Here is a 26,127-nt window from a genome sequence, read left to right on the forward strand (position 1 = left end):
ATATTAAATGCAAGGGAGTTTAATACAAAAACGCAAGATGGGAATTCTTACTATACCACCAAACTGTCAAAATCAACATAATCATAATCTAATAGATTTACAGTGCCCCAAACTAACTTGTAACTATCCAATCAAATGTGAGCACAGGTTAGAGAAAACCACTCATCATCTGAAACTTACTTGATGGTACCATCCTTGTCATCAACACCCCCACCTCCTCCCCGTGTTGGTCTTGGGGATTAAAAACACCAGTGGTTCTGAGCTCTTCTATCTACAGTTAAACAGGTGAGTGGATAAACTGACACAAAGAAGTAGTAGGAGGCAAATAAATGCATCTCTCTTTGAAGAAGATATTTGTACTTGCCCAATTAATTATTTTCACAGAGTTATTTACCAGTCTTAATGTTTTCAGACTCAATTAAGGAGATGAAAAGCCACCCAAGGCCCTATTTCAGAAATTCATAGCATATTCCTTAGGAACCACCCCCCTACCACCTTCCCACCTCTCACCCACTCACACCACCACCACTGCCAACATCATACTCAGAAACTTAGGAAGAATATCTTCCAAGTGGCAAAATTATGCCTAGGAGAACCAAACCACACGAACAAAGTTGAAGAAGTGGAAGGAGAAAACAGATAAAATAGAGAGATGATCATTTTAAAAGAAATATTCTTGGCGTAATGTTGAAGAATATGGACTGATTGATAATTTGTGCCCATCAGATCAATGTCAATTCAAAGGAAAGGAATGGCAAGAACTGCAAATGAGGCATCCTAAGGTTATTGTTGTTGAGTCCACTAAGTCATGTCCGACTCTTTTGCGACCCCATGGACCCGCCAGGCTCCTATGTCCACGGAATCCTCCAGGCAAGAAAACTGGAGTGGGTCGTCATTCCTTCTCATGCCATTCCTTCTCAGGGGATCTTCCTGACCCAGGGATTGAACCCACGTCTCCTGCTTGGCAGGAGGATTCTTTACCACCTGAGCCACCTGGGAAGCCAAGGTTATTGTACCAACCAGAAAAAAATATCAATTATAAAAATACTAAAAAACAAAAATACTAGCCAAGTGCCTACTCTGTACCACATGCTAAGGTCCTCCTAGTCAGTAAGAGCTAAGGGGAGAAGTCCAGACACATGGCAGGAGATGGGTAAAGGATTACTCAGAGTCTGGGAGAAATATCCAAAACCCTTAGGCAACAGTGAAAGGGCTCACGGTCACCTCTCTTAGAAGCAGAGCCGACTGCGTCTGCCAATCCCACTCGTGAGAGGTCAACTGAGCCCAGGACTGAATGTCTGCTATTGTTTTTACACCGCCAATAGCCACAGACATCAACACATTAAATGTAGAATGCATCTAAAGCACAAAAACCTCTGTTTTGGAAACAGTGGGCAGCGAGCACAGATTGCACGCGGCACAGGTGTGAGGTGATCCGTATGGCGCTCTCGTCTGAGCAGGCAGACTCTCCAATCTGTCCCAACCACAGCCTTGCCAAGGTCTTCCCAGGCTTCTTATCGGAGCTCTGTCCTCCTGCCATCAACGTTACTCATTTGTGATAATGCGGTCAATCCTGGGAAAACCTAGGACAGGGCTATTTTTCTAGCCTTCTACTATGGTACATGCTATTCTCAGTCACTGCTATTAATTACGTGTTTGCTCTTAGTCTCCATCCAAGCAATATGGCTGGTGTGGAAAACCACCTTCACCAAGGCTTCTGGAAAGGTCTGCTGCCCAGCAATAAAAAGGCAAAGAAGGAAAGGGGGAGGAAGCTGGGCAAAGCACAGCACCACCCCGCTACCTCAGCCAGAGGAGGCACTCCCCCTAGAGCCCAGAGTGTCTGAAGAGAACCAGGGTCGAGATCTGCGCCTTGTCCTCCAAACCACTCCCCCTAGGAAACCTCTCAACTTCCTCAGAGACCTTGAGAACTTCCTTCTGTTCTAGTCCCCAAGTTCTTTTAGTTTCTAGCTCTTTCCTCTCCCGCTTCATAAAAGAAAAACTCCGACACAATGAGGGTCAAGTAAAGTTAACAGCCACACAAGGCAGGAAAAACCAGCTCCACTACAAAGAAGTTATTAATGGTCAACCTAACTCAGAAACAATCAGTTTAAAACAATGCAGATTTACTTCCATGGGCGGGAGAAGACTCTTGAGAGTCCCTTGGACTTCAAGGAGATCAAACCGGTCAATCCTAAAGGAAATTAACCCTGAATACTCATTGGGAAGACTGATGGTGAAGCTCAAGCTCCAACACTTTGGCCACCTGATGCCAAGAAGTGACTCACTGGAAAAGACCCTGATGCTGGGAAATACTGAAGGCAGGAGGAGAAGGGGGAGACAGAAGATGAGACGGTTGGATGACATCACTGACTCAATCAATGGACATGAGTTTGAGCAAACTCTGGGAGATAGTGAAGGACAGGGAAGTCTGGGATGCTGCAGTCCATGGGGTCACAGAGTCAGACATGACTTAGCGCCTGAGCAACAAAGTGTATACAAAGGAGAGCAGCCCTTGTGAAGACTGTTTCTTATACTGAAAGCAAGGGTGGGACGGTCCACAAGGAGCTGATTTGGCCTTGGCCCACCCATTTAGGGCTGGCTGTTTAAAGTGGAGCTGACCGTAGGCCAGTGAAGTCCAGTTGTAGATTTCAGAAACCACTGACCCACCAAGTCCATTAAGTTGAGTCCAAGTGATAAAACTGCATGACCGACCACCAAGAGTTGAAGCCCACTATTCAGCCGGCGTTTGCTGACCCCAGTGGGCTTTCTGAGCAACAGCTGTTCTGGGTCCTTCCTCTAGGCCCCCATCACTTGCCGTCTTGTAATATCTCTTACCAATCCAGGCCCGGGTTTCTATAAATGCTCATTTTTCCTGCAATCAAGCATCTGCTTCCTCCATTCTTTCTTCTTCCATCCAGGAGGATACATGTCCTTCCTTCATTGTGCCCACCATGTGACGGGAGCATCACCAAGTAAGGGCAGAGAGCAAACCCCAGTGCCAGGTTATACTCACAAGAAAGCCACGCAAACTGACTGGGGTTCTGTGTTTTCCTGCCCAACCACTAGCATATCTGGTGGCCCATTTCTCACTGTCCCTCTTCTCTTCATTTTCCAGCCACGGGCATAAGAAAAGAACTCTCTCCATGTTTTCTCCATCCCCCAGACCAGCCCCCACCTCAAAATGGGGAGAATCAACAAATCAAAGGAAAAAAAAAAAAAAAAAAAAGAAAATAATGGGTCTAGAGACATGATTAGTCATAAAGCACATCTTGCTTTTTTCCTCTTTGCCATTCACATCAGATGTTAATTATTTTTCAGGTTATTGTGCCAAATCTCAGCAGCCAAGAAGAGAAAAAGGAAAATTATCCAACAACTCTTCCCTTTCCAAGAGGAAAAACCTAGATCAGGAAGAAGCCCCCAGTCACTGTTCCCCCAAAGAACCCTGGCACCCCACCAACCGCAGACAGGCTCACTGGTTTGTGGAAGTGACCTGGGGGTAAAGGAGGCCTTACTGCCCAAACTACCCCTTCCAGACCTGCATTATTCTGTATAAAGTTCACCTCTACCACCACCACAAATGAAAAAAAAAAAAAAGCTTAAATATTTTCCTATCAATAAAACTGTTCCTGTAAGTTCCTTAATCTATAGCCTGCTATGGCAGACACAGCCAAAGATGACCCCCAATAAGTCACACTCTTGCAGAGTTCCTCAAGTGCTGGTAGAATTCATGATTAGCTTCTAGTCAACAGAAAATGGCAGAGGGGATTAGATGCCATCCTCATAATTAGGTTATGTTACCTGGAAAGGAGAAAGGGGGTTTGCAGGTATAATGAAAAATCCCTCATCAGTTGACTTGAAGTTAACTCAAAGGGAGATTGTCCTGGGTGGGCCTGACCTAAAGAAGGTGAGCCCTTTAAGTAGGGTCTAGAGGTCAGAGATGTGAAGCTTCAGAGATGGGGCCATGAATTCTACAGGCACAAGGACAGGACTCTGCCAGCAACCTGACGGAGCCTGGAAGTTAATCATTCCCTAGTCGAGCCTCCAGATGAGAACTCAGCTCAGCCAGCACCTCGATTTCAACCTTCTGAAACTCTGAGTAGAGAACCCAGCTAAACGATGGCCAAGTTTCAGATCTACAGAGATAGGAAAAGTATGTTGTTTCAAGCACCTAAGTTGGCAGTAACTTACTATGTGACATAGAAAACTAGTGCAGATTTCTGACTTTCTAAGAGGTTGAGGCTTTTTGTGTTTTTCTGTTTTACCTCAATCATGATGACAAATTCAAGCAGACAGACCTTCATTTTATCACCTGCAGGTACATCCCCTATGTGTGTCCAAGTGAGAGGATACGGACTCTTTGCCCCAAGTTTACTCTGGTGTCTGAAAGAAGCATTATGCGTCACCTGACAACATACCTTAAACAAGCCCAGAACCTTACCATATTCCCAGCCATCCCTCAGGTCTCAATTTTCCCAAAGCTCAAGTGTCAGTCTACTGGACAAAACACTTTATGTCATTAAATTCCGCTTTGCTGTGGGCACTTAGGAGATTATAGGTAATAAGTTAAACATTAACGAGATGGACAGAGTGGCCAAATGAGGTCATCTGGCTGAAAATCCCAGGGTTGTCATCAGAATCTAAATAGAAGTCAACCCTTCAAAATGCCCCACAGCATCTCCTTTGAGACACATTTTCTTCACTGCCCAGTGAAATTTCCTACATGTATAACTTTTTTATTCCAAATAACACTTTATCCATGTTGCTTCATGGGCAGGACAGAGCAAGCTGTCCATTGAAGTTATTTTATGGATCTGTATAAACTATCATACCTTTCTTTTCTACCATGCCAGTGTGGAGAGCCTAACAAATAGATCTACCCTCTTCCCGACCCCATCAATAACAACAATCTCTTTTTCTGTGAAATTCTCATCAATAGTCCATGAATCACTTGGTTCCCTTCAGTTGCTGCTATACATCCAAACTCCAAATGATGCATCACTTTCCAGGGATGCAACTGAAGCTGAACCTAAACTGCTAAATGGGAAAGGAAAGGACGGCATGAGCGAGTGAGTTCCTGGAGGGTGGACACTACTTACATTCTTCTTTGTATTCTCTAGGGTTTCCAGCTTATTATAAATAATAAGCCCTCAGTTGACATTTACAGAATTGAACTCAAGATAAGTGAACAGGTTCACTAAAGAAGGAGAGGGGCTCATCTCCTAATTATCAGCTTTTATTTCTTCTTGTCACCACCTACTCTCCTGCGTTGCCTCTGGTCACTCCAAATATTGGTCCTGCAGCAGCCATGAATGGGTAAAAAAACTAAAAATAATGCATAAGAACATTTTTAAGACCAAAATACTACATATCATATGCTTTCCCTGTTTCTACAGCAGTGTGCAATCTCTGGCTCCTAAGTATTAATTGGTAATGTTAATTATTAGCACCAAAGAAATCCCATTTCTTATTTTTAAACTACATCAATTCTTGGGACGTCCCTGGTGGTCCAGCAGTTAAGACTCTGTGCTTCCAATGCGGGGGCAGGTGGGTTAGGGGGTGTGCAGGTTCAGTCCCTGGTTGGGGAACTAAGATCCCACAATGCTGTGGGGCATGGTCAAAAAAATTTAAATAATTTTTTAAAAGAGTAAATAATTAATTAAAAATAATCCTGACCCAGGGATCAAACCTGCATCTCCTGTACTGGCAGGCGGATTCTTTACCACTGAAGCACCTGGGAAGCCAAAACTTAATTAAGCTACATCAATACTTTAGATCTTTAAGTCAAGGTCATTTTACTGAGAGTACCACTACCTGTCCTCCACATTGCTTATTTCTGAGATGACGCAACAGAAAAAGAAAGCACTACTAGTCTCCCAAATTCTTATTTTCAGTTGATCCTACAAGTTACCAATAGCATTTACATCTAACAGAGAGCACCTTCTCAATCAGCTTAAGTTTCCCTTTCAGCTCTCTGAATTTCACCCAATAAGCTTCTTCTGCTAAAAAGTCTGGTTAAAACCCAAGAACCAGAAGTACTTACCTTGCATCTATGCCTAGTACTTTGTACATACTTTTTTTATGTTTGCTGAAAGAAATGAATTATTTTTTTATTTTTGGCTGTCCTGTGTCTTCGTTGCCGTGAGGGCTTTCTCTAGTTGCGGCAAATGGGGGCTACTCTCCAGCTGCGGTGCGTGGGCTTCTCGTTGGGGGGGCTTCTCTTGCTGCAGAGTGCGGGCTCTAGGGCACAGGCTCAATAGTTGTGGTGCGCAGGCTTAGCTGCTCCATCACATGTGGGATCTCATCTGCTCAGGGATTGAACCCGTGTCTCCTGCATTGACAGGCAATTCTTTATCAGAGCCACCAGGGAAGGCCCTGGAAATGAATTATTAAAGGTCTGCACCAGCGTCTGCATCACTCTGGATTGAATATTGCTCCCATACATTGACAAAGCTAATCAGGTGATCTTTGTTTTCAGGGGCCAATAAAATTTTCACAAGCTTCGCTGTCACATGTATATTCAAGTCCCTTCTCAAGCCACCAACGTCCACATTAACACCACCCGCCCCAGAGAAGCCTCCTCACCTGTCCGACTCTCGCCTCAACATCCCAGAGCTGTATAGAGACCTCCAGTTAAGGTGAAATAAACCAGGTCTCTGCTTGACCCAGCCCTGAGCCCGCCTTCCTGCATCCTGGAACTTTGAGCTCCTCCACACACTACGTAATGCATCCTTATCTCTTCGAGGCAGAGACTCCTCTGTATGACCTCTCTGCTCATGAAGTCTGCTAACTGCTAATTCTCACCTTGTTGAATATCCTCACAGCCACTATTTGGGGTCAGGCCTTCCCTGTCTATTGCCTGAATATCCTAACAGCCTACTAACCTACCTCTCATTTCATCCATCTCCAATTCTTCTTCCCCAGTGGAGCCACAGTAATCTTTCTAAAATACAGATCTGGTTGTGTTCTTTTGCTGCTTAAAAGCCATCTATCCAACGTAGCCTATATACTCCCTGGCAATGACAAACAAACCTCCCTACATTTCCAGCCTTAGCTCCTGCCATCCACCATCAGTCACACACCCTAGTGGTCCAGACAAACAAACCTGCCTGTCCCACCTCCAGTAACCCAGGCTCACTCACATCTCCATGCTTCTGCCCAGGTTGTTCCCTCTATTTGGTTTGCTCTGCTCATCTTTCAAAACAAGCCTGGGTGGTGGTGGTGGTGTAGTCACTAAGTCACGTGTAACTCTTGCGACCCCATGGACTGTAGCCTGCCAAGCTCCTCTATCCATGGGATTCTCCAATGAAGAATACTGGAGTGGATTGCTGTTTCCTTCTCTAGGCGATCTTCTTGACCCTGGATAGTTAAAGTTTACTATCCCTCCTAAGCACTCCCACAGTACTCTATACTTCCCCACTGTGGAATCACACCTCACTGTAATTATTATTTTTCTGTTTCTTCCCCTAACCTCCAAGCTTTTCTGTTTTGCTCATCACTGGATAACCAATACCTAACCCTGTATCTGACACCCAGTAGTGACTCAGTAAATACCCGAGTGAGTGACTAAATAACATATAATAATAATGATAGCAATAACAATGTTGTTGTTGTTTAGTCACTAGGTTATGTCTGACTCTTTGTGACCTCATGGACTGTAGCCCGCCAGGCTCCTCTGTCCAAGGGATAACCTAGGCAAGGATACAGGAGCGGGTTGCCATTTCCTTCTCCAGGGGATCTTCTTGACCCAAGGATCGAACCTGCATCTCCTGCACTGGCAGGCAGATTCTTTACCACTGAGCCAGTGGGAAGCGCAGAAATAACAACAGCTAACACTTATTCTGTACTTATGCACCAGGCACTGTTCGAAGTACTTGATATGTGTTAATTCATTTAAACTTCAAAATAATCCTAAATATTATTTTTTATCACTGTTTTAAAATAAAGAAATTGTGACGCAGAAATGTTAAATAAAATGTCCAAGGGCATATAGACATTAAGAAAACAGGATCTGAATGGGAACGGTGAATCCCAGGGCTTAGGTTCTTAACCGTCTCTGTATGACGACCTCTCCTTTACACATGATTCAGTTCAAATGTCAAGTGACTTGGATGGATGATGGATGGGTAACCTGAGCTGGACTATTAGCATTCATTTTCACATCATCCAGCAGGTGGCAGAAGAAGACAAAGCTGAACAGAGGCTGACCTATCTTACCTTTCACACTGGTCACTTTCTTCATGATGGGTTCCTGATCCCGGCACAGCGTCACCGTCACTGTGGCTCTGGGTGCGCCATAACCCCAGATCACTGCCCCTGCAGGCTCCTTCTGCAGCACCATGTAGTCGTCAATGTATGAAGCAAAGCGAAAACCAACATCTGAAAAATTCAGCAAACATTTAGAAGAGCATCATTGGAAAGATTCAGTGCCAGATTGAATGTGGTGAAACAGCGAGGAACACGCAGTCTTAATATGTGAGAATTCCAAGTTACCCTGTCCTTTCAATTTTCTAAAACCAGATCTTATTCCTCCTAATTAGGTAAGCAGCATTACAAGGCCAGTTTCCAGCAGTATGCATCACAGAATAAGATGACCAGTAAGGAAAATTCAAAGAGCCTGCGGCAACCCTCCTCCCCTTCAAAGCTCCTCATGATCCTTTGCTCTCAGGCCTGGCTCTAACGCTTGACTCTCTCCCCCCAAAATCACCAAACACGCTCTTTTTATGCATCTCACAGATGGTATTTATGAGAAAAATAAACCACTTCCTTTCCCTACTTTCCATTACCACTCCCACTCCTCATAGCTTGGAATAAAGAGGCTGCCTCTCTCCATCACAGCCCTTTCTAATCTTTTCTCTCTACTCTTTATCTCCCGTCTTCCATTCTCTCAGTGTCAATTTCCCTCAAATAACTCTCCTTATTGTTTTTTTGGCAACCCACTGAAAATTCTAAATAAACCTTTATGAGTACATGTGACAAGTCTGACTCTTTCTAAGGTAAATTCAAATCAATTAAGATGCAAAAAAACAAGGTCAGTGAGAGACAGAAGGTCAAAGTGTCTGAACCAAAGGTCTTTCTTTCCTTGCAATTCGCCCATTTTGCAAGCTAAATTATATGAAAAGAGAAAAAGCCCTTGAAACTGTGGATTCTATTCTAGACAGTCACTAACAAGGCTGAATAAGAATTCACTTTAACGAGATCATTCCTATTTTTAACCTCCAGCCTATATCGAAGTATTTTATTAATAACAAGTATCTATCCAAATTATCTCAGTGAATTCCTCATCAAAACTTAATAAGAGAAGGAAAAAAAAAAAAACTTTTTCACTTACATCCCACTTTATCTGAGGAAAACAGACCAAAACCCCCTAGAACAAAATAATTAACAAAATTAAGATTTTTTTTCCAAGTGTTTTAAACAAAAATGACAGACAGGAAAGAGAATCAGAACTAACAAAGTTGACATTTTTTTTCTCCCCGGAAGCTCCAAATGATGACAGCCCCTTGGGCTATACTTAACAGGGCAGTATCACTAATGGGTCTCCTACACAGACCTGGTGGCCTATTTGTCCTGCACTTCAAATAACAGCCCAGTCCCTAGACATCCTCAGCTCTCTCTTAGGAGTTTGCTCCACCAGAAAATCTACATGACAATCAAAGATCATCCAGAAGATCCATTGGGCTGGAGATGCACAGCTACCAGAAGCAAAATGCTCTAAGTGGAGACTACAACAGTCTAGAATTGCATAAGCACTTTTGGCAGCCTGCTGGAGGGAAGGGAAGAGGCGCATGCGTGGGAAGGCCCAGTCTTGGGTAAGTGCTTCAAATGGAACAAAACCTGAAAACCCAAGGCCTAAGAGCTAAGCAGAAAGAGGATGGGGTAGGGAAGGGATTGAAGAAAATCGGTTGCTGCAGGTGTTGTTGTTTAGTCAGTAAGTCGTGTCAGACTCTTTTGTGACCCCGAGGACTGTAGCCCAGCAGGCTCCTCTGTCCATAGAGTTTTCCAGACAAGAATACTGGAGGGGGCTGGCTGCAGGCATGAGACCATGCAAATGAGGGGTTCTGGGTGTGTGTAGCCACCTTCTCAAAGTTTGGGGAAAAATACCTTCCCCCACCCCCTCGGTTAGTCTGTTTTTGACCACACATATTCGTTGAACCTCTTTGTGCACAACTCTATTTTGAGTTACAGAATTTTAGAGATGCAAAGGATCTTTTACACCCTAGGGTAGAATCATGTTATTTACTGATCAATAGACTGAGACCCAAGTAGATTAGGTAATTTTTTAAAATAGTTTGTATATTATTTATTTCGGAGTTGCCCACTATGTTCACTTCATGGCAAATAGATGGGAGACAGTGGAAACAGTTGCTGACTTTATTTTTCTGGGCTCCAAAATCACTGCAGATGGTGACTGCAGCCATGAAATTAAAAGACGCTTACTCCTTGGAGGGAAAGTTATGACCAACCTAGACAGCATATTTAAAAGCAGAGACATTACTTTGTCAACAAGGTCTGTCTAGTCAAGGCTAGATCCATACAGTGGTCATGTATGGATGTGAGAGTTGGACTATAAAGAAAGCTCAGCACCAAAGAATTGATGCTTTTGAACTGTGGTGTTGGAGAAGACTCTTGAGAGTATCTTGGACTGCAAGGAGATCCAACCAGTCCATCCTAAAGGAGATCAGTCCTGGGTGTTCATTGGAAGGACTGATGTTGAGGCTGAAACTCCAATACTCTGGCCACCTGATGCGGAGAGCTGACTCATTTGAAAAGACCCTGATGCTGGGAGGGTCTCCTCCTGGGGGCAGGAGGAGAAGGGGACGACAGAGGATGAGATGGTTGGATGGCATCACCGACTCAATGGACATGGGTTTGGGTGGACTCCGGGAGTTGGTGACGGACAGGGAGGCCTGGCGTGCTGCGGTTCATGGGGTCACAAAGAGTTGGACACAACTGAGCGACTGAACTATGTGCCATGAAGAAGGAAATGGCAACCCACTCCAGTATTCTTTCCTGGAGAATCCCATGGACAGAGGAGCCTGGCGGGCTACATCGCAAAGAGTCGGACACGACTGAAGCGACTTAGCATGCACTACGTGCCAGGCACAATTTTAGGAAATGAGGATACAAGAAGGAAAGATTTGGGGCGGGGGATGGGGGAAATGGAGGCAGACAAAATTCCTTGCCAGCAGGAAGCTTACATTCTATGGGGGAGCTTAACTGTGGCAGGCAGAGAACTAGACACATGACAGATGTTAAACTTCTTTGGCCCCAAATCACACAGGTAGTTCAGGACAGGACAAGAACTCAAGCCACCCGATTCCAAGATTACTGCAAGCACTACTCTGCCACAGTTAGATATTGGTGGTAAAGTGGTGGGACTGGTCATTGCTTTTGTCAACTACAAGACACTTGACATTTCAATTTTTTGTTTTAGGTCTTCAATTTCTTCTTCATTTGGGTGTCAGAGTAGAAAAACAGGAATTAGTGTTCTGGGATGTTAAAAGTAGTTATTAAAAGTCTACTGACAACATGAGGGCAGTGGTTACTTCTGGTGAAGAACTAGTAGCTCCCTGGGGGAGGAATATCCTTGAAGTCTCAATAAAACTGCAACATTCTAGCTCTTAAATTGTGTGTAAAGCCCTTGGGTGTTCATTTTATTGCTTCACTGCTACATATATTCATGTACATTTCAAATATTACATGATAAACAAAGAGAGGGAATGATTTGAAGAAGTCAGGATATGCAACCAAATACCAAGGAAAGAAAACCTAGAGCATCAATGAATAAAAAAACAAAAGTCATTGTTAATGAAGGTTATGTAACAATATGACCCAAAGGCAAAGATAAATAAAATACTGATATTAAAGTTAACAGCCTTTAACATAGAAACTAATACTGGCCCTCTTTCCCTTCTCCCCACTTCATATATTGACTCAAAGGTCACTGTGTGGGGATGAATCAGAAAATGATATACAGAGCGCTAGTTTATGCCTCTGTTAAACCCCGAAAACCACTTATGAGCTGCAGTTTGTCTGCATCTGTACTTTGCGGATTCATACATAGAGCAACAGTCCTTTTTCTGCACGCCGTCTGTTCTCCCACTTAAACTTTCTCTCCTGTGACCCAGCGTCCAGCTCGGGGTCAAACGACACGATATGACTAGCACAACAGTCAAAATGAGTGAGTCATCCTCTTCCCCAAGAAAACGGCTATTATCCCACTATCAATGCCCGCGAGCAGGAATCAAAGCTGAGTCTTAAATACTCCGAGCTGGTGAGGGGGCTGTCTGTCTTAGCCATCATCACCACTTAAACTAGTAAAAGTTAATTCCCCCAAGGAATCCAGCCCGGGGCAAACCCTCCCCAACGGTACCACTGAGGGGGCAGCACTGAAACGTTTCGGATGACTCAGTCACCCGTTTCCAAATATTATCTAACTAGCTTCGCCCCCTCCCCTTCGAGTTCCCCCACAGTTCTTTAAAGACCCTGAGAGCCTCGGTCTGGGACACCTAGTTCTCCCTTCCTGAGATAAACCCAACTCTCTCGTCGCCCCACGCGAGGCGTCATAAGGGCGGTGGAAGGGAGTGGAGGAAGCAGACACCTGCAACCTAGGCCAGGGCCGTAGAACCCGGTTCCTGCCAGGGGATCCTTTCCCGACCTAGAGAAGCAGGCGCCGGGGGCGGTCCTGCGGAGGACGCGGAATCTCGGTCCTCGCAGGCCGACGGATGGGCAGGGGTCGGGCCGAGCGCGGCCGCCTCACCTGCACTTACGTGGGCCTGCAGGAATAACCGCAGCACCAGACCCAAGACAAATTCCGACGCAATCATGTTGGCAAGAAGCCGTCGCAGCCGCGCAGGCCTCGGGGCACGGGCGCCAGCGAGGGCGGGGCCGCGGGGCGGGGCGGAAAAGGCCTGACTCCGCCCTTCCCAGGCCAGTCAGTCCGCGAAGCCGTCCGCGGCCGCCGGGCAGGCCCGTGCCTCTCTTCGGCCACCGTAGTGGAAAGAGCGGGGGCGGGGAGGAAACGGTTTCCCGGCAACGAGAAAAAACAACCCGAACCATCGGCTCCAGCTTTGAGAGAACGGAGAGGTGAGGCGGTTTACCCCATTTCCTCTCCGAAATAGAGACCTCGCCTTTTCCCTTCGTCTCTGGTATTTTCTCAGGATCCCCTCCCGCAGTCTGGGAAGCCGAAGTCAGGCTGGGAACCCAGTAGCCCATTCTACGAGTCTGGAATCCCAGATCCTCGACGTCCCGCCCCCCCAGGAGACCTGTGGTCCGTCTCCGACCGCCCTGCACTCCAGACATCGGTCCAGGGTTTCTTCCTCTTCACAACCAATGATTCAATGCTTCACCTCCTCTTCCGTCAGGAAAAAAAAAAAGAAGAAGAAGAGAAAGAAGAAAGTCCCCATATTCGGCCTCATTAAACCTTCTAGACCCCCACCGAGACCCCTACCACGACTTCCGGGCTTATTCGGCAGTGACTCTGTCACAAACAGACCAGGTCCCTGAGTCTTGTTTGCAGACTCAGTAGCCCAACCGCTGCTTAGCAGCTATCCTCGTCTGGCCCTTGTATGCTAAGACAGAAAACCAAACAAACAAACAAAAAAGTAAGAATCCCAAAACCTTTTGAGGCTGGCTCTGTCGCCGCACTGCCTCTTCCACAAGTATAGAGATGCTTCAACGAGGCATCCTAGGTCATACTTCAGAAGTGGAAGCCAGGGGAACGACTTAAGTCTGAAACATATTCATTCGACCAGTTAGTTTCAATGACTGACTTTTTTTTTTTTAAGACCTTAAAAGGGGTTTTTTTGGCAATTTAAGATGAAATTTTAGCAATCATTCTCTAAATTCCTGTGGGATAGGAAAAATTACCCTTTTAAAGGCGGAAAGGGAGAGAGGAGAAAGTACTTAGTATCATACTGAAAATCTGTGATTTTTGTAATTTTTTAAGATGATTTTTAATGTTCTAATAATGGAAAATTTCAAAACTCTTTGGAAGAAATGGACGGACTTGGGTTGTACTGGGGGGGAAAGGATTGAAGTCCAGAAATTTGGGGTCTCAGAAATAATTTGTGGTCTTAGTTATGATTATCTGAGAGAAATGAGACAAATTTAAAGACAGTACTCTTTCATGCATTTCTAGGTACAGTAGACAGTTCCTCCCAAGGAGATGTCGATTCCATTTTCCAACACCCACTACCGAATTCCACAAGGATTTGGAAATCTTCTTGAAGGGCTCACACGCGAGATTCTGAGGGAGCAACCGGACAATATACCAGCTTTTGCCGCAGCATATTTTGAGAATCTTCTAGAGAAAAGAGAAAGTAAGCTTTTTAAAAATAGGCATTTAAAAAAGAGAGAGATAGAGACTAAATGTTTGACTATGGTGAGACTTGCTTAAGACCAGTGTCATTCCACAGAAATCCTTTATGAGGCAGGGAGTTTTCAACTAACAGTTCTTGTTATTTGAAACAGCCTTTGAGGGGCTTCCCAGGTGGCACTAGTGGTAAAGTACCCAACTTTATACAGTAATACAGGAGAGTTAAAAGACACGGGTTTGATCCCTGAGTTGGGAAGATCCCCTGGAAGAGGGCATGGCAACCCACTCTAGTAGTATCCCATGGACAGAGGAACCTGGCAAGCCACAGTCCATGGGGTCGCAAAGAGTCTGACACGACTGAAGTGGCTTAGAACACACGCGGGTGCCTTGAATCACATTATTTCACATTATTGAAGATTACTAGTTTATCACCCAGACCTTCTTTGTATTTCTCATGGACACGTGGGGTGGAAGGGGAACTCATGAGAACACCCAGCCTAGCTCTTTTCCTGAATATTGTTCCTATGCCTCCCAGGCAGTTGACTGTCTTCTTCCCTGTCTCTCCTTACTTGAAAGTATTATTAAGTGCTGTAAAAAAAAAAATTTATACTCCTTAGATTAAATAAGTTGGTATTCACAGGGGTGTATGAAACTGTTCCTCAATAAAAGTACAGAGAAAAAATGCTTTGAAAAGTGAACTTCCAGCTAGGGAAAGTAATGTATATTCTGGTTCTGTATTTCCAAGGTCCCATACTGTCCAAAGACTAAGATTCATAAATAAAATTCCATAAATAAAATTTCCAAATTCTCAGCTATAAGTTTCTATTAAAAACCCTGACTAGAACAACCATTTTGTTTAAGCTGTTATCATTACTTTTGATAACAGTATTCCAGCAGAGTAGTAAAGGTGCCCTGGTGTGGCTCAAAGGCAAAGAATCCTCCTGCTCATGCACAAGATGCTGGTTTCGATTCCTGCATCAGCAAGATCACCTGGAGAAAGAAATGGCACCCACTCCAGTATTATTGCCTGGGAAATCCTTTGGACAGAGGAGTCTGGCAAGCTACAGTTCATGCTGTCGCAAAAAGACACAACTTAGTGAGTAAACAACAAGAAACAAGAAATAGTCACAAGCACGTAAAAGTAAACATTCCATTTTAATCGTTTTACAGAGGGAGGAAACCCACCATGAGGCCTGAACTGAAACAACACCCATACACACTACATAGCTCCACCTCCTTCTCCTCTTTGCTCTACCTTAACCAAGCTCAGAATCTCTGCCAATTTTCTGAATTGCTGGTCTTTTCCATTTCCGGTCAGTGTGAATATTTGTTACCCAATCTGAGACTTAAATGCCTAAAAAAGCTATTAAGAGAAATCCTTTAGAGTAAGAGGTGAATTGCAATGAACTTTAATTTTCTTATTATAACATTAATTTTACAAACTCATGACAAAAAGTCTTTGTTTATTTGATTTTAGACCTCAGAAACATCCCATTACAAAACCATGTGAGTCATTTGTCACCAGATCATGATAATTAAAGTAACTGGTGATTGAGATTAATGGTCTCAGAATACAAACTTTCTAACTAGTAAAAAATGGGTAAAGCTATTTTGAAAAATGTAAGTACCACACCCATTTCCACTCTTGTAAACGAGATCATACAAGGATCAGAATTTAACCTTTCCAAAAAGACAGAAAAGAGTCCTCTAGCCTAGTCTCTCACAGAGTACAAGAATTCCCTTGCCAGCATTCCTCATAGGTAATTACTCATCTTAATCTTGAAGATTTTTTTGTGACAGGAAATGTTTTAGTATATGACATAAAGTGGTATCCAACCTCTAGGGAAAAGGTGGGCCTTTATTAAATGATCTTGAGATAAAGATGTTAAAAGATTAAATTGGATCTATTTCTTACATCACATACCAGGATAAAGTTCCAAATTGATCAGAGATTTAAATATTTTTAAAAATGAAACCATACAAATACTGGAAGAAAGCATGGATGAATTTCTCTGTAACATAAAAGAGGAAAAATTTTTGCTAGCTAAGTTACTATACTTTAAAAATCCAAAAGCAATTAAAGAAAATATTGATAAAATTGGCAACATAGAAATAGATTTTTACTTTTACAAAAATCACCACATGGAAAATAAAACTACAAATGACGGAAAAAATATTTGCAAATTCTGTTACAGTGGGTTAATAAATGTAGTGAATAAAAAGCTTGTCAAAGTCATGAAAAGAAAACAACAACCTTATATTAAAAATGGGCAAGTGATATGAGCAGACAATTTGCACAAAAATAAGTGCAAATGATTCACCCTTAACATATGAAAATGTACTCAAAATAACCCATGATAACAGAATAACAGAAGCCCAAACCAAAACCACAATGAAGTCCCACCACCCGCCAACAGAACTCTACTCATCAGGTTGACAAAAAGCCAAACGTGTGCCAATCTATTGTAGGCAACACTAGAGGAAATAAGCACTCATATACATTGCTGGAGGAGATGCAAAATGATAACCATCCCAAGGAGGGGACTTAGCAATATCTACCAAATTACATCTATTTTTACCTTTGACCCATATTTTATTCAGTTTTCATTGTATTGTTACTTGAGGAAGCAATCCAAATATTCATCATAGGGGTTTTTTAAAATAAACTTGAGTAAGTCTACACTACTGATAAATGTGCAGCTGTAAAAAACAAGCAAAAATGAAATGAGGAAGATTTCTATGATGCTATAGAGTGATCTTCAGGGCATATTAAGTGAAAAAAGTAAGGTAGAAGAAAATATGTTTAGTATGTACCAATTATCTAACAGAGGTATTGATATGAACACATAACTGTTCACTTACATTTTTGTTCACTTACATTTTTAAATGGAGAATAAATCTTATTAAAAATTATTTTTTACCCTTACCAGGAGAAGGAAAAGTGGAGAGAATAGCATAGAAGCTAGACTCCTCTGACTATATCTTAAATCAAATCATGTATGTTTAACATAGTTATAAAAATAGAATTAAAATTGTTCAGCAATTTCTAAATTTAGAAGTAAAATGAAATAAATGAACCTAACATGGGTAACATGACCACAGAGAAAAGAATTATTTTATGTTACTTCATAACACAGTGCTTTGAGCATTCCTGATGGATATAGCCTAAAAATGAAATGATGTTAAAAAAATATGTTAAATTGTTTTCATTTATCACTGTTAATAATATTCCAGTATAGTTATTTTGAAGTTTTTATACATTGTTTATACATTGTAGGACATAGCAAATAATTAACTATCCTATTAGGAATAGGATTTTTAGTGTAAGAAAAAGTACATACAAATATAAAAATGAAAGAAGTTAATAAACTCCTATAATTCTAAATTTGAATTGAAAAGTGTCAGAGTGACTTCATGGTAGATTTTCTCTTTAAAAAGTGACAGTGTTATTTCCTAGCTCTATACACTTTTTTTTTAAGTCCTCAAAACAATGACCAGCCCAGTACCCGTGAGCCCTTGGTCCCCAGACTGTGGCCTATAACTACCATTTTCCAAAAACCAGGGCTTCCTGGAGAACGAACCAATCCCATGAACTGGGCAGAAAACATGCAAGATTAGCCTCATCACCTTGATGTACCAGAAAGTAAGAAAACTATCAAAGATTATTAGAGTTGTTTCCATAGGACTCAGGAACATTTGAACACCTGAATAAGCTCATACTGGACAATTTTGGACAATTAGAACATCAGTAAGATGAATAAATGCAGGGGATTGAAATTCATTCCATTTCTTAAATGTTCATTAGTTCATAATTATTTACTGAAAAGCGAAACAAACAACAGAAAACTCCTTGAGAGGATCCTAAGGAACTTACTTATTAATCTAAAAATTGGTAAATAGTCAAACCTCTAACCTGCCTTTACTGTAAGAACTGTATTTCAGGGTAACCAAATAGGTAAAGTATTTTTGGCTGCATACTCCAAAAAGAGAGAAGTAATAATCAAATTAGAACATTGCCATTTTGCAATCACTAAAGAAATTATCTAAGCGAGTCATTATCAACAGGCCCATAAAAACTATGAAAAAGAGAAACAACCAGATATACATTTCCTAACAGAATTATACCATAAATTATACTATATACTATACTATATTATACTATAAAGTATTCTTGGGGAAAAAAAAAATCAAACCTGAATCAGATCAAACCTGTAGATCTAACCGGAAATATACAGGAAATTCAAAGGCAGAGGAACTTGTTTAAAAATCATAATGGGAATGGAATCAGAAATATCCAAACTGTGGAAAACTCCAAAGGAAAAATGACTTAATTTCCTCAATAAATAAATGGCAAGGAAAAAATGTGGGGTGGGAGATAGGGAGGTTTCAATTAAAAGGGATTTAAGACATTACAAAAGGTTGTGTGTTTGGGTCCTGATTTGAACAAATCAACAGTAAAAATAAATAAATAAAAATACTAGATAATGGGGCTTCCTAGGTGGCTCAGTAGTAAGGAATATGACTACCCATGCAGGAGATGCGAGAGATATGGGTTTGATCCCTGGGTCGGGAAGATTCCCTAGAGTAGGAAGTGGCAACCCACTCCAGTAGTCTTGGCTGGAAAATTCCCTGGACAGAGGAGCCTGACAGGCTACAGTCAATGGGGTCGCAAAGAGTGGGACATGACTGAGCAACTGAGCGCAAGCAATACCAGATAATGGGAGGAATTTGGATAGTTGATGATATTAAGAAATTATTGCTATTATTTTTAGGTGTGATAATGGCATTATGGCTTTATATCTCAGAGATGCATACTGATGCAAGTATTTATAGATGAAATAGTAAGATGCTTGGGGTTGGCTTGAAAATAATCAGAAAGGGCAGGAAAATGAATGAAGTTACAAATAAAATAAGATCAATCATGAGCTTGTAATTATTGAATCTGAGTAATGTGCACGTGGCAATTTGTTATATTATTCTCTCTACTTTCTAAGTCTGAAATACTTCATAATGAAAAGTTAAAGAAAAATTCTATTTAAATATAAATACTTCTACCTGACTACATAATATGCCCACTTTTTTTTTAAGAAAAAACTTCTCCCAGCTTTCATTTTTCCAAATTTCCTCACTATTCAGCATTTATTTTTATACATTTTTCTTATGTTTACTAACACATAATAAGTTTCTATAAATATATAATAATACATTTCTATACTGATATGTAAGTATTGGCATTTGTTCTCTACCACTCCCATTTTATTATAACTTCTATAAAGTCATCAAGTAGGTTTTTTAACTGCCTTTCTAAATATCCTCAAGGGTTCATCTGATGTTTAATTCTTCGTCATCACTGGTTATATCCACAGCACTAGGCTCTCTACAATGTCAATAGAATTTTCAAGGGTCAATAAAGGACCTATAATTTGAAAAAGAAAGCATTTTATGTTACTAGTCTGCATGTACTTTAATGAACTTCAAAGTAAGTCTGGAATTATATTTTTGTTATTTAGAAACCAGCTTTGATCCAGCAGAATGGGGGGCTAAGGTTGATGACCGCTTCTATAACAACCATGCATTCAAGGTATGGTCCCAATAAGCTTCTGGATTTGGTTAATACTTCTCCCTGTCTCCAATACAGAGATCCTTGGGATCACCCATAATCATGTGTATTGTGAAAGGCATTACAAATATTTTATGAAATCTTTTTAATTGTGCTATTCTTTCTGGAAAGAAATGCTTTTCTAAGGTATCTGAATCATGTACCATACTTAGCTTAAATTTACAGATGATCAACGGGAAAAATGTACTTGAAAGAGATAGAATAATTACTTTCACTTATTGTGCAAATGTTATTGAGTATCACAGTGCTTATCAATAGCAGATGTGCAATAAACAGTGGTTGAATTAATGTGTGCTATTTCATAAAATAAAACACATAAAACAATTATTCATTATTGGTGATATCTTACAAAAGACTGATTAGAATTAAAGATGGTATAGAGCCTTCTCTATTAAGCCAATCCATTCAGAGTCTGAACCCATCTTCTTCTCAGTAGCATTCTCAGAACCAGCCTTTCTCAACCAAGGCTCCTCAAAATAATTAAGCCCTAAGCCCAAGGCATCCATTGCATGTCAGGAATCAGTGTCTCTCCTTTGTATCCAGAATGATTATGTTTCTGTACCATCCTTGGGAAAATTGAGAAAATAATCACTTAAAGCATTCTATGTTCTGTAACTCCAGTGAGGAACACTGGTTGAGAAAGGCCATGTGTGATCCAGCATCTCTGGCACCAACTTGGAATTTGGTGGAAATTCAGTCTCAAGCTCTACACCAGGTCTACCAAATCAGAAGTTAAATTTTAACAGGATCCACAGAGTAACTTGTAGGTACGCCAGAATCTGGATATAGTCTGAGAAGCACTACTTTAGACAACTATGATAATACATTAGCCATGAAGCATCAGGTACTTGAATTAGTAAGCAAAGGTCCAATTTTGATGATGTTACAGAGTAGATTGGGGGATTTTCTGGGCAAATCCCACTGAGACTTATTCTGTGAGTTCAAAAGTGAAGTTCCATCCATTTGTGCTTGCCAGACACAGGGGTGTTCTTTTTATTTCCATCTAACTAGAATCTCTGTGTTCCTGTTTTTTTGAAAGCAAAGGAATAATGTTGAAAATTTTTAAATCTTAAGTCACAGCAACCTTAGAGTGTTTTTTCTTCCCTTTTGAATTCTAAAGGCTTTATTTGATGAGCTTATAAGTCCTTAAATTTATGTTTTATGAATTAAAGAAGCTCTTCCCATAGGTTGTGAATTAACAGTGCTGCTCTTCGGGAGGAAGATTTCAGTAACAATGTCAAGATAGAACTGGTTTCCTTTTTTTTCTATTTAAATCCTTCCCCATAGCAAAACTTACTTCTTTGACTTAGTTTTTAATTTACAAACTTCATTAAAAGGTCAACTTGACCACACATTATGGAACAAAATAGGATTTATTTCATTCCTATTTGAGGAACTATTGGCATCTCTTTTTTATTCTTTGTTCAAGGTTCGTTACAGCATCATATCAAGTTTTAGTATAAGACAATGGTTTGTTTTTAATATAAAACAATATTACACACATTCCAAAGGCAGAAAGTCAAACTTTTTTTAACCAGTACCTTGGTCTTTAATATTTGTTTATGCTATTCCCTTGAGAGTTTTCTGTTTTTATCCAACCAGCTTTCCTTGTTTAAAAATAATATGTATTTAATCTCTAGTACTTATCAATAATTTAATCTTTAGTCATCTTTAAACAGTTTGATCCAAGACTTTTTTGTTTTGGACACATTACCTATCTGGACCTCTCCCCTCTATCCAGGAGCAAGAATCACCTGAAAAACATGAGCCTGGAAAAGAAAACTCACAGACATCTATGAAAGAGAAGACAGCCTTAGTAAGTTATATTTTCCATGTACTGTTGGGTTCCTACCCAAAAAAATGACTTCACTCAATTTAAAATTATACTCCAAATATGAATCCAGTCTCTTATCCATATTGCTAAAATAATGAGAAACCTGTATGCAGGTCAGGAAGCAACAGTTAGAACTGGACATGGAACAACAGACTGGTTCCCAATAGGAAAAGGAGTATGTCAAGGCTGTATATGGTCACCCTGCTTATTTAACTTATATGCAGAGTACATCATGAGAAACGCTGGGCTGGAAGAAGCACAAGCTGGAATCAAGATTGCCGGAAGAAATATCAGTCACCTCAGATATGCAGATGACACCACCCTTGTGGCAGAAAGTGAAGAAGAACTAAAGAGCCTCTTGATGAAAGTGAAAGAGGAGAGTGAAAAAGTTGGCTTAAAGCTCAACATGCAGAAAACTAAGATCATGGCATCCTGTTCCATCACTTCATGGCAAATAGATGGAGAAACAGTGGAAACAGTGACTGACTTTATTTTTTGGGGGCTCCAAAATCACTGCAGATGGTGATTGCAGCCAGGAAATTAAAAGACGCTTGCTCCTTGGAAGGAAAGTTATGACCAACCTAGACAGCATATTAAAAAGCAGAGACATTACTTTGTCAATAAAGGTCCGTCTAGTCAAGGCTAGATCCATACAGTGGTCATGTATGGATGTGAGAGTTGGACTATAAAGAAAGCTCAGCACCAAAGAATTGATGCTTTTGAACTGTGGTGTTGGAGAAGACTCTTGAGAGTCCCTTGGACTGCAAGGAGATCCAACCAGTCCATCCTAAAGGAGATCAGTCCTGGGTGTTCATTGGAGGGACTGATGTTGAAGCTGAAACTCCAATACTTTAGCCACCTGATGCAGAGAGCTGATTCATTTGAAAAGAACCTGATGCTGGGAAAGATTGAGGGCAGGAGGAGAAGGGGACAACAGAGGATAAGATGGTTGGATGGCATCACCGACTCAATGGACATGGGTTTGGGTGGACTCCGGGAGTTGGTGATGGACAAGGAGGCCTGGCGTGCTGCGGTTCATGGGGTCACAAAGAGGTGGACACGACTGAGCAACTGAACTGAACTAAAATGAAATGAAAATAATGATTTTGCTTTCTAGATAACTAGCAACAATGATGTACTAACTGCTGGATCATTTTTAGCCCTGCCTCTTATAAAGAAAACTATTCTTCCCCTTATAAAGAAAATCTTATTTTCCAAGATTCTCAACAGATGGGGAAAATCTCCCCAAGGAGAAGAACAGACCGAAATCATAGTCTAAGCCTTGATCCTTCAGATTCCTCTTCCACTTGGGAAACTTTTCACTAATCGAGGCTGTCCCCACCACACAGTGGCAAAGGTTCAGACATAACAAAGGAACTTTGTTATGGGGAAATTATTCTCATGGGGAATTACTTATTACAGTCAAATTAAATGGCTTCACTCAGTGAGTGCTACTCATCTTCCATGCGTTTCACTCTACAAAATTCTGCCTGACGGCCTATCCAAGCGATGGTGGGTTAGGCTCTGTCCACCCTCAAAATGCTTATATTCAGCTTATATAACCACCCCAAATATCACTTTGATATTTGAAATCAGCTGCAGTGGGAGTATTAAGATCATCATAAAAACTATAGATCAGGACTATTTTTTTTCTGAAGAGCCACTTGTTAAACATTTACTATAAACATATCACTGTCTATATGCTTCATCATCCAGATCGAAGAGGACCAAGCCTAGTGAGAAGAACTCACTGTCTACAGTGTTGAAGCCAGACTTCCGAGTTTCTTTTCATATATTAATGTCCCAGTTAATTACCCAGTAATTGACACCCAAAATGGGCATCCCCCTCCCCAGGGGGGTATGAGTTTTGCTATAACCTTTATAATTCATTTCAGTGCAACTCCATCTGCTTAACATGAGCATAAGATACACTAGGAGGTCAGGAAATAAGGGAGGGAGTATCCTTTCCTTACATCTCTAACAGATGCCCTTACACAGGTTTTTTGACTTTGAATTTCGATCCCATTGATTTTTGACTTCAGCATAATTCATTTGCCCATGTTAGGATATCATTTCAGAGGATTTTATACCAATCTGTTTCCATTTTAATAAATTTCAAGAGCTAGATTTGCCTCTTTGTCATGGGGGGAGAAGGGGTTTAAATAGCCCACAGGTCCATTAGTAGGCAAATGAGTAAATTAATCAAAGTACGTCAATGCAATGGAATACAATGATGCCATTAGAAAGTGGGCAGAATTATGTAGTGAATAACATAGAAAAAGAGAGCCAAGATTCACTGTCACATGGAAAAAGTAGTTGCAGAACATTGTGATTAGCATGATCTCATTTCTTTAAATAAAAAGGCAAATATATACCCATGTGGTTACATTTGATATATAGAGAAATTTTATAAGGTTATATTTACTTTATCTGTAATAACGGTTTCCTCTTAGGTGTAGAACTTTATAAGACGAAGGAAACCTTCACGACCACTGTACTGAAGTTTTTAAATGTATATGTATCACTTTTAAAATTTAAAAATCATATTAAAAGCTGTATGTTGACCTGTACACTGAAGATGTGTGCATTTCACTATCTGTAAATTATACCTGTTTTTTTTAAAGAAGAAAACTATATACAAAAATTCAACTAATCATGTTAAAACTGATTTTGTCGAATTAAATGGATTCCTCTGTGGCATTTCATTTTAAATATATGGTTCTGATTAGCTCATCATTGAGAATATAAGAATACTTTAATCCATTTTGTGTAATCACCATTCTTTTGAACAGCACACTTACTATTCTTCTTGGCATTTTTACCCTGCTTCAAGGATTCTGAGTTATTTCCCCCTCAAAAAAAAATGTTAAATAAGAAGCTGTTAAATAGGAGCTATTTCAGGGAGGAAAAAATTGACAGCAATCTTTTATTGCAGAGACACATCAAAGAGTGACAAAACAAAATGCCTACTATCTTGGCATTCACTCTTTGGTACATAGGGGCTTCCCTGGTGGTTCAGCAGTAAAGAATCTGCCTGCCAATGCAGGAGACAAGGGTTCAGTCCCTAAGTTGGGCAGATCTCCTGGAGAAGGAAATGGCAACCCACTCCAGTATTCTTGCCGAGGAAACCCCATGGACAGAGGAGCGTGGAGGGCTACAGTCCACGGGGTCACGAAGAGTCGGACACAAGCTAGTGACTAAGCAACAATGACAGCATTTGGCACATATACAGTGTGATGACATGTAAAATTCCCTCAGGAAGCGACCCATCTTGACTGTTACATCCCTAAATTGATTAAATTTAGGCATTTATTTTTATGGCATCAAAATATGGGGGATGTTTAAAAGTCTCTTACTTGTTCTCCTTTCCGGGAAGGAATCTCCTGAAGAAGACAAGGACATGGAAGAGAATGCTGCTCTCAAAATCCAGGCAGCCTTCCGGGGACACTTAGCCAGAGAGGAGGTAAAGAAAATGAAATCGAGTGATCTTGAAGAGGAGAAAACAGAGGAAAACGAGTGAGGAGACTGGCTTTACCCCACAGAAAACAAGAAAAGAATCCAAATCCATCAACCTTGTTGTGATTGTCTTTTTTTCTTAGTAAGTGAGATTTGATGTAGTGAAGTAGCATTTGTTGCTGTTGTGAAAAATCTGTCGTGAGCATTTGTTTAATAAACATGCCATTGAACACATGCCTCTTGAAGATTTCTCTGGTATCATGAGTCTTATTTATACTTCTCCCAAGTGTATGTCTAGAGACCCTTGGATTTAGAGTTACAAAGATGGATTTAGAGTGTCTGACCTAACCATTATCTAATGAATAACTATTCTCTATCACATCCCTGAAAAATAGTCCTTTGTCTCTTGTTTCACTCCCAGTAGTAGAGAATTTCACTGCCTTTCTGGAATTGTCCATTTAGTTTTTGAGTAACTCAAATTTATTTGAAAGATAAACTGAGTCAAAAACCCTGTCTCCCTGGAAGTTTCACTAATTGGTTTTCACTTGTCATGCATGCAGACAATCTTTTATTGAAAAAAATGTATTGAGCACAATTCATGGGCTGGGATTTAGCAGTAAACATCTGCTCTTAACACTCATGTAGCTGGCAGTTTTTTGTTTGTCTTGCTCTCCAGAACTACACAGAACTAGACTAATATATAATATTTACAAAAAAACAAAATCTATCATCATGTCATAGGTGCTCTGTTCTTTAGGTAAAATTCCCCAAGTTTCTTTAAATTGTAAATGATAGTACATGTTTCACAAACTCAGGAGCCTATGCCTTTTATTTTTCAGTGAACCACTCAGGCTCTCAGTGCCTTATTTTTGGAAAGTTTAGTTTTCCTTTTTTGAGGCT

At 40.9% G+C, this 26,127-nt stretch overlaps 2 protein-coding genes across 5 annotated transcripts in view; one reads left to right on the plus strand and one right to left on the minus strand.

Moving 5' to 3' along the window:
* Positions 1-12,887, minus strand: part of SIAE (sialic acid acetylesterase) — a 36,033-nt gene extending 23,146 nt beyond the window's left edge. For 2 of the 4 annotated variants that reach the window (XM_043451720.1, XM_043451719.1), the window contains exons 1-2: positions 12,761-12,887; positions 8,215-8,376 (exon numbers count right to left, since the gene is read on the minus strand). In XM_043451720.1, coding sequence (XP_043307655.1) covers positions 8,215-8,376; positions 12,761-12,827 — 229 coding nt within the window. In that variant the 5' untranslated portion in view covers positions 12,828-12,887. The remainder of the gene's footprint in view (positions 1-8,214; positions 8,377-12,760) is intronic. The other 2 variants (XM_043451718.1, XM_043451717.1) reach the window with 1 other exon arrangement.
* A 64-nt stretch (positions 12,888-12,951) lies between these two features.
* SPA17 (sperm autoantigenic protein 17) lies at positions 12,952-25,461 on the plus strand. Its single transcript, XM_043451722.1, has 5 exons — positions 12,952-13,086; positions 14,141-14,321; positions 19,828-19,898; positions 21,679-21,753; positions 25,148-25,461. Exons 2-5 carry the CDS (start codon positions 14,168-14,170, stop codon positions 25,289-25,291), a joined length of 444 nt encoding a protein of 147 aa, XP_043307657.1. The 5' UTR covers positions 12,952-13,086; positions 14,141-14,167; the 3' UTR covers positions 25,292-25,461.
* Positions 25,462-26,127: the final 666 nt, after the last annotated feature.

The sequence above is a fragment of the Cervus canadensis genome, chromosome 29 (assembly GCF_019320065.1).
Source record: "Cervus canadensis isolate Bull #8, Minnesota chromosome 29, ASM1932006v1, whole genome shotgun sequence".
NCBI classification, from domain to species: domain Eukaryota; kingdom Metazoa; phylum Chordata; class Mammalia; order Artiodactyla; family Cervidae; genus Cervus; species Cervus canadensis.

Bases quoted from the DNA above. Each gene is read 5' to 3' on its own strand.
- SPA17 (XM_043451722.1), top strand. From the start codon at position 14,168: ATGTCGATTCCATTTTCCAACACCCACTACCGAATTCCACAAGGATTT. The intron at 19,899-21,678 runs GTATGGTCCCAA...CCCTCTATCCAG, and splicing joins ATAACAACCATGCATTCAAG to GAGCAAGAATCACCTGAAAA. The intron at 21,754-25,147 runs GTAAGTTATATT...CTTTCCGGGAAG, and splicing joins TGAAAGAGAAGACAGCCTTA to GAATCTCCTGAAGAAGACAA.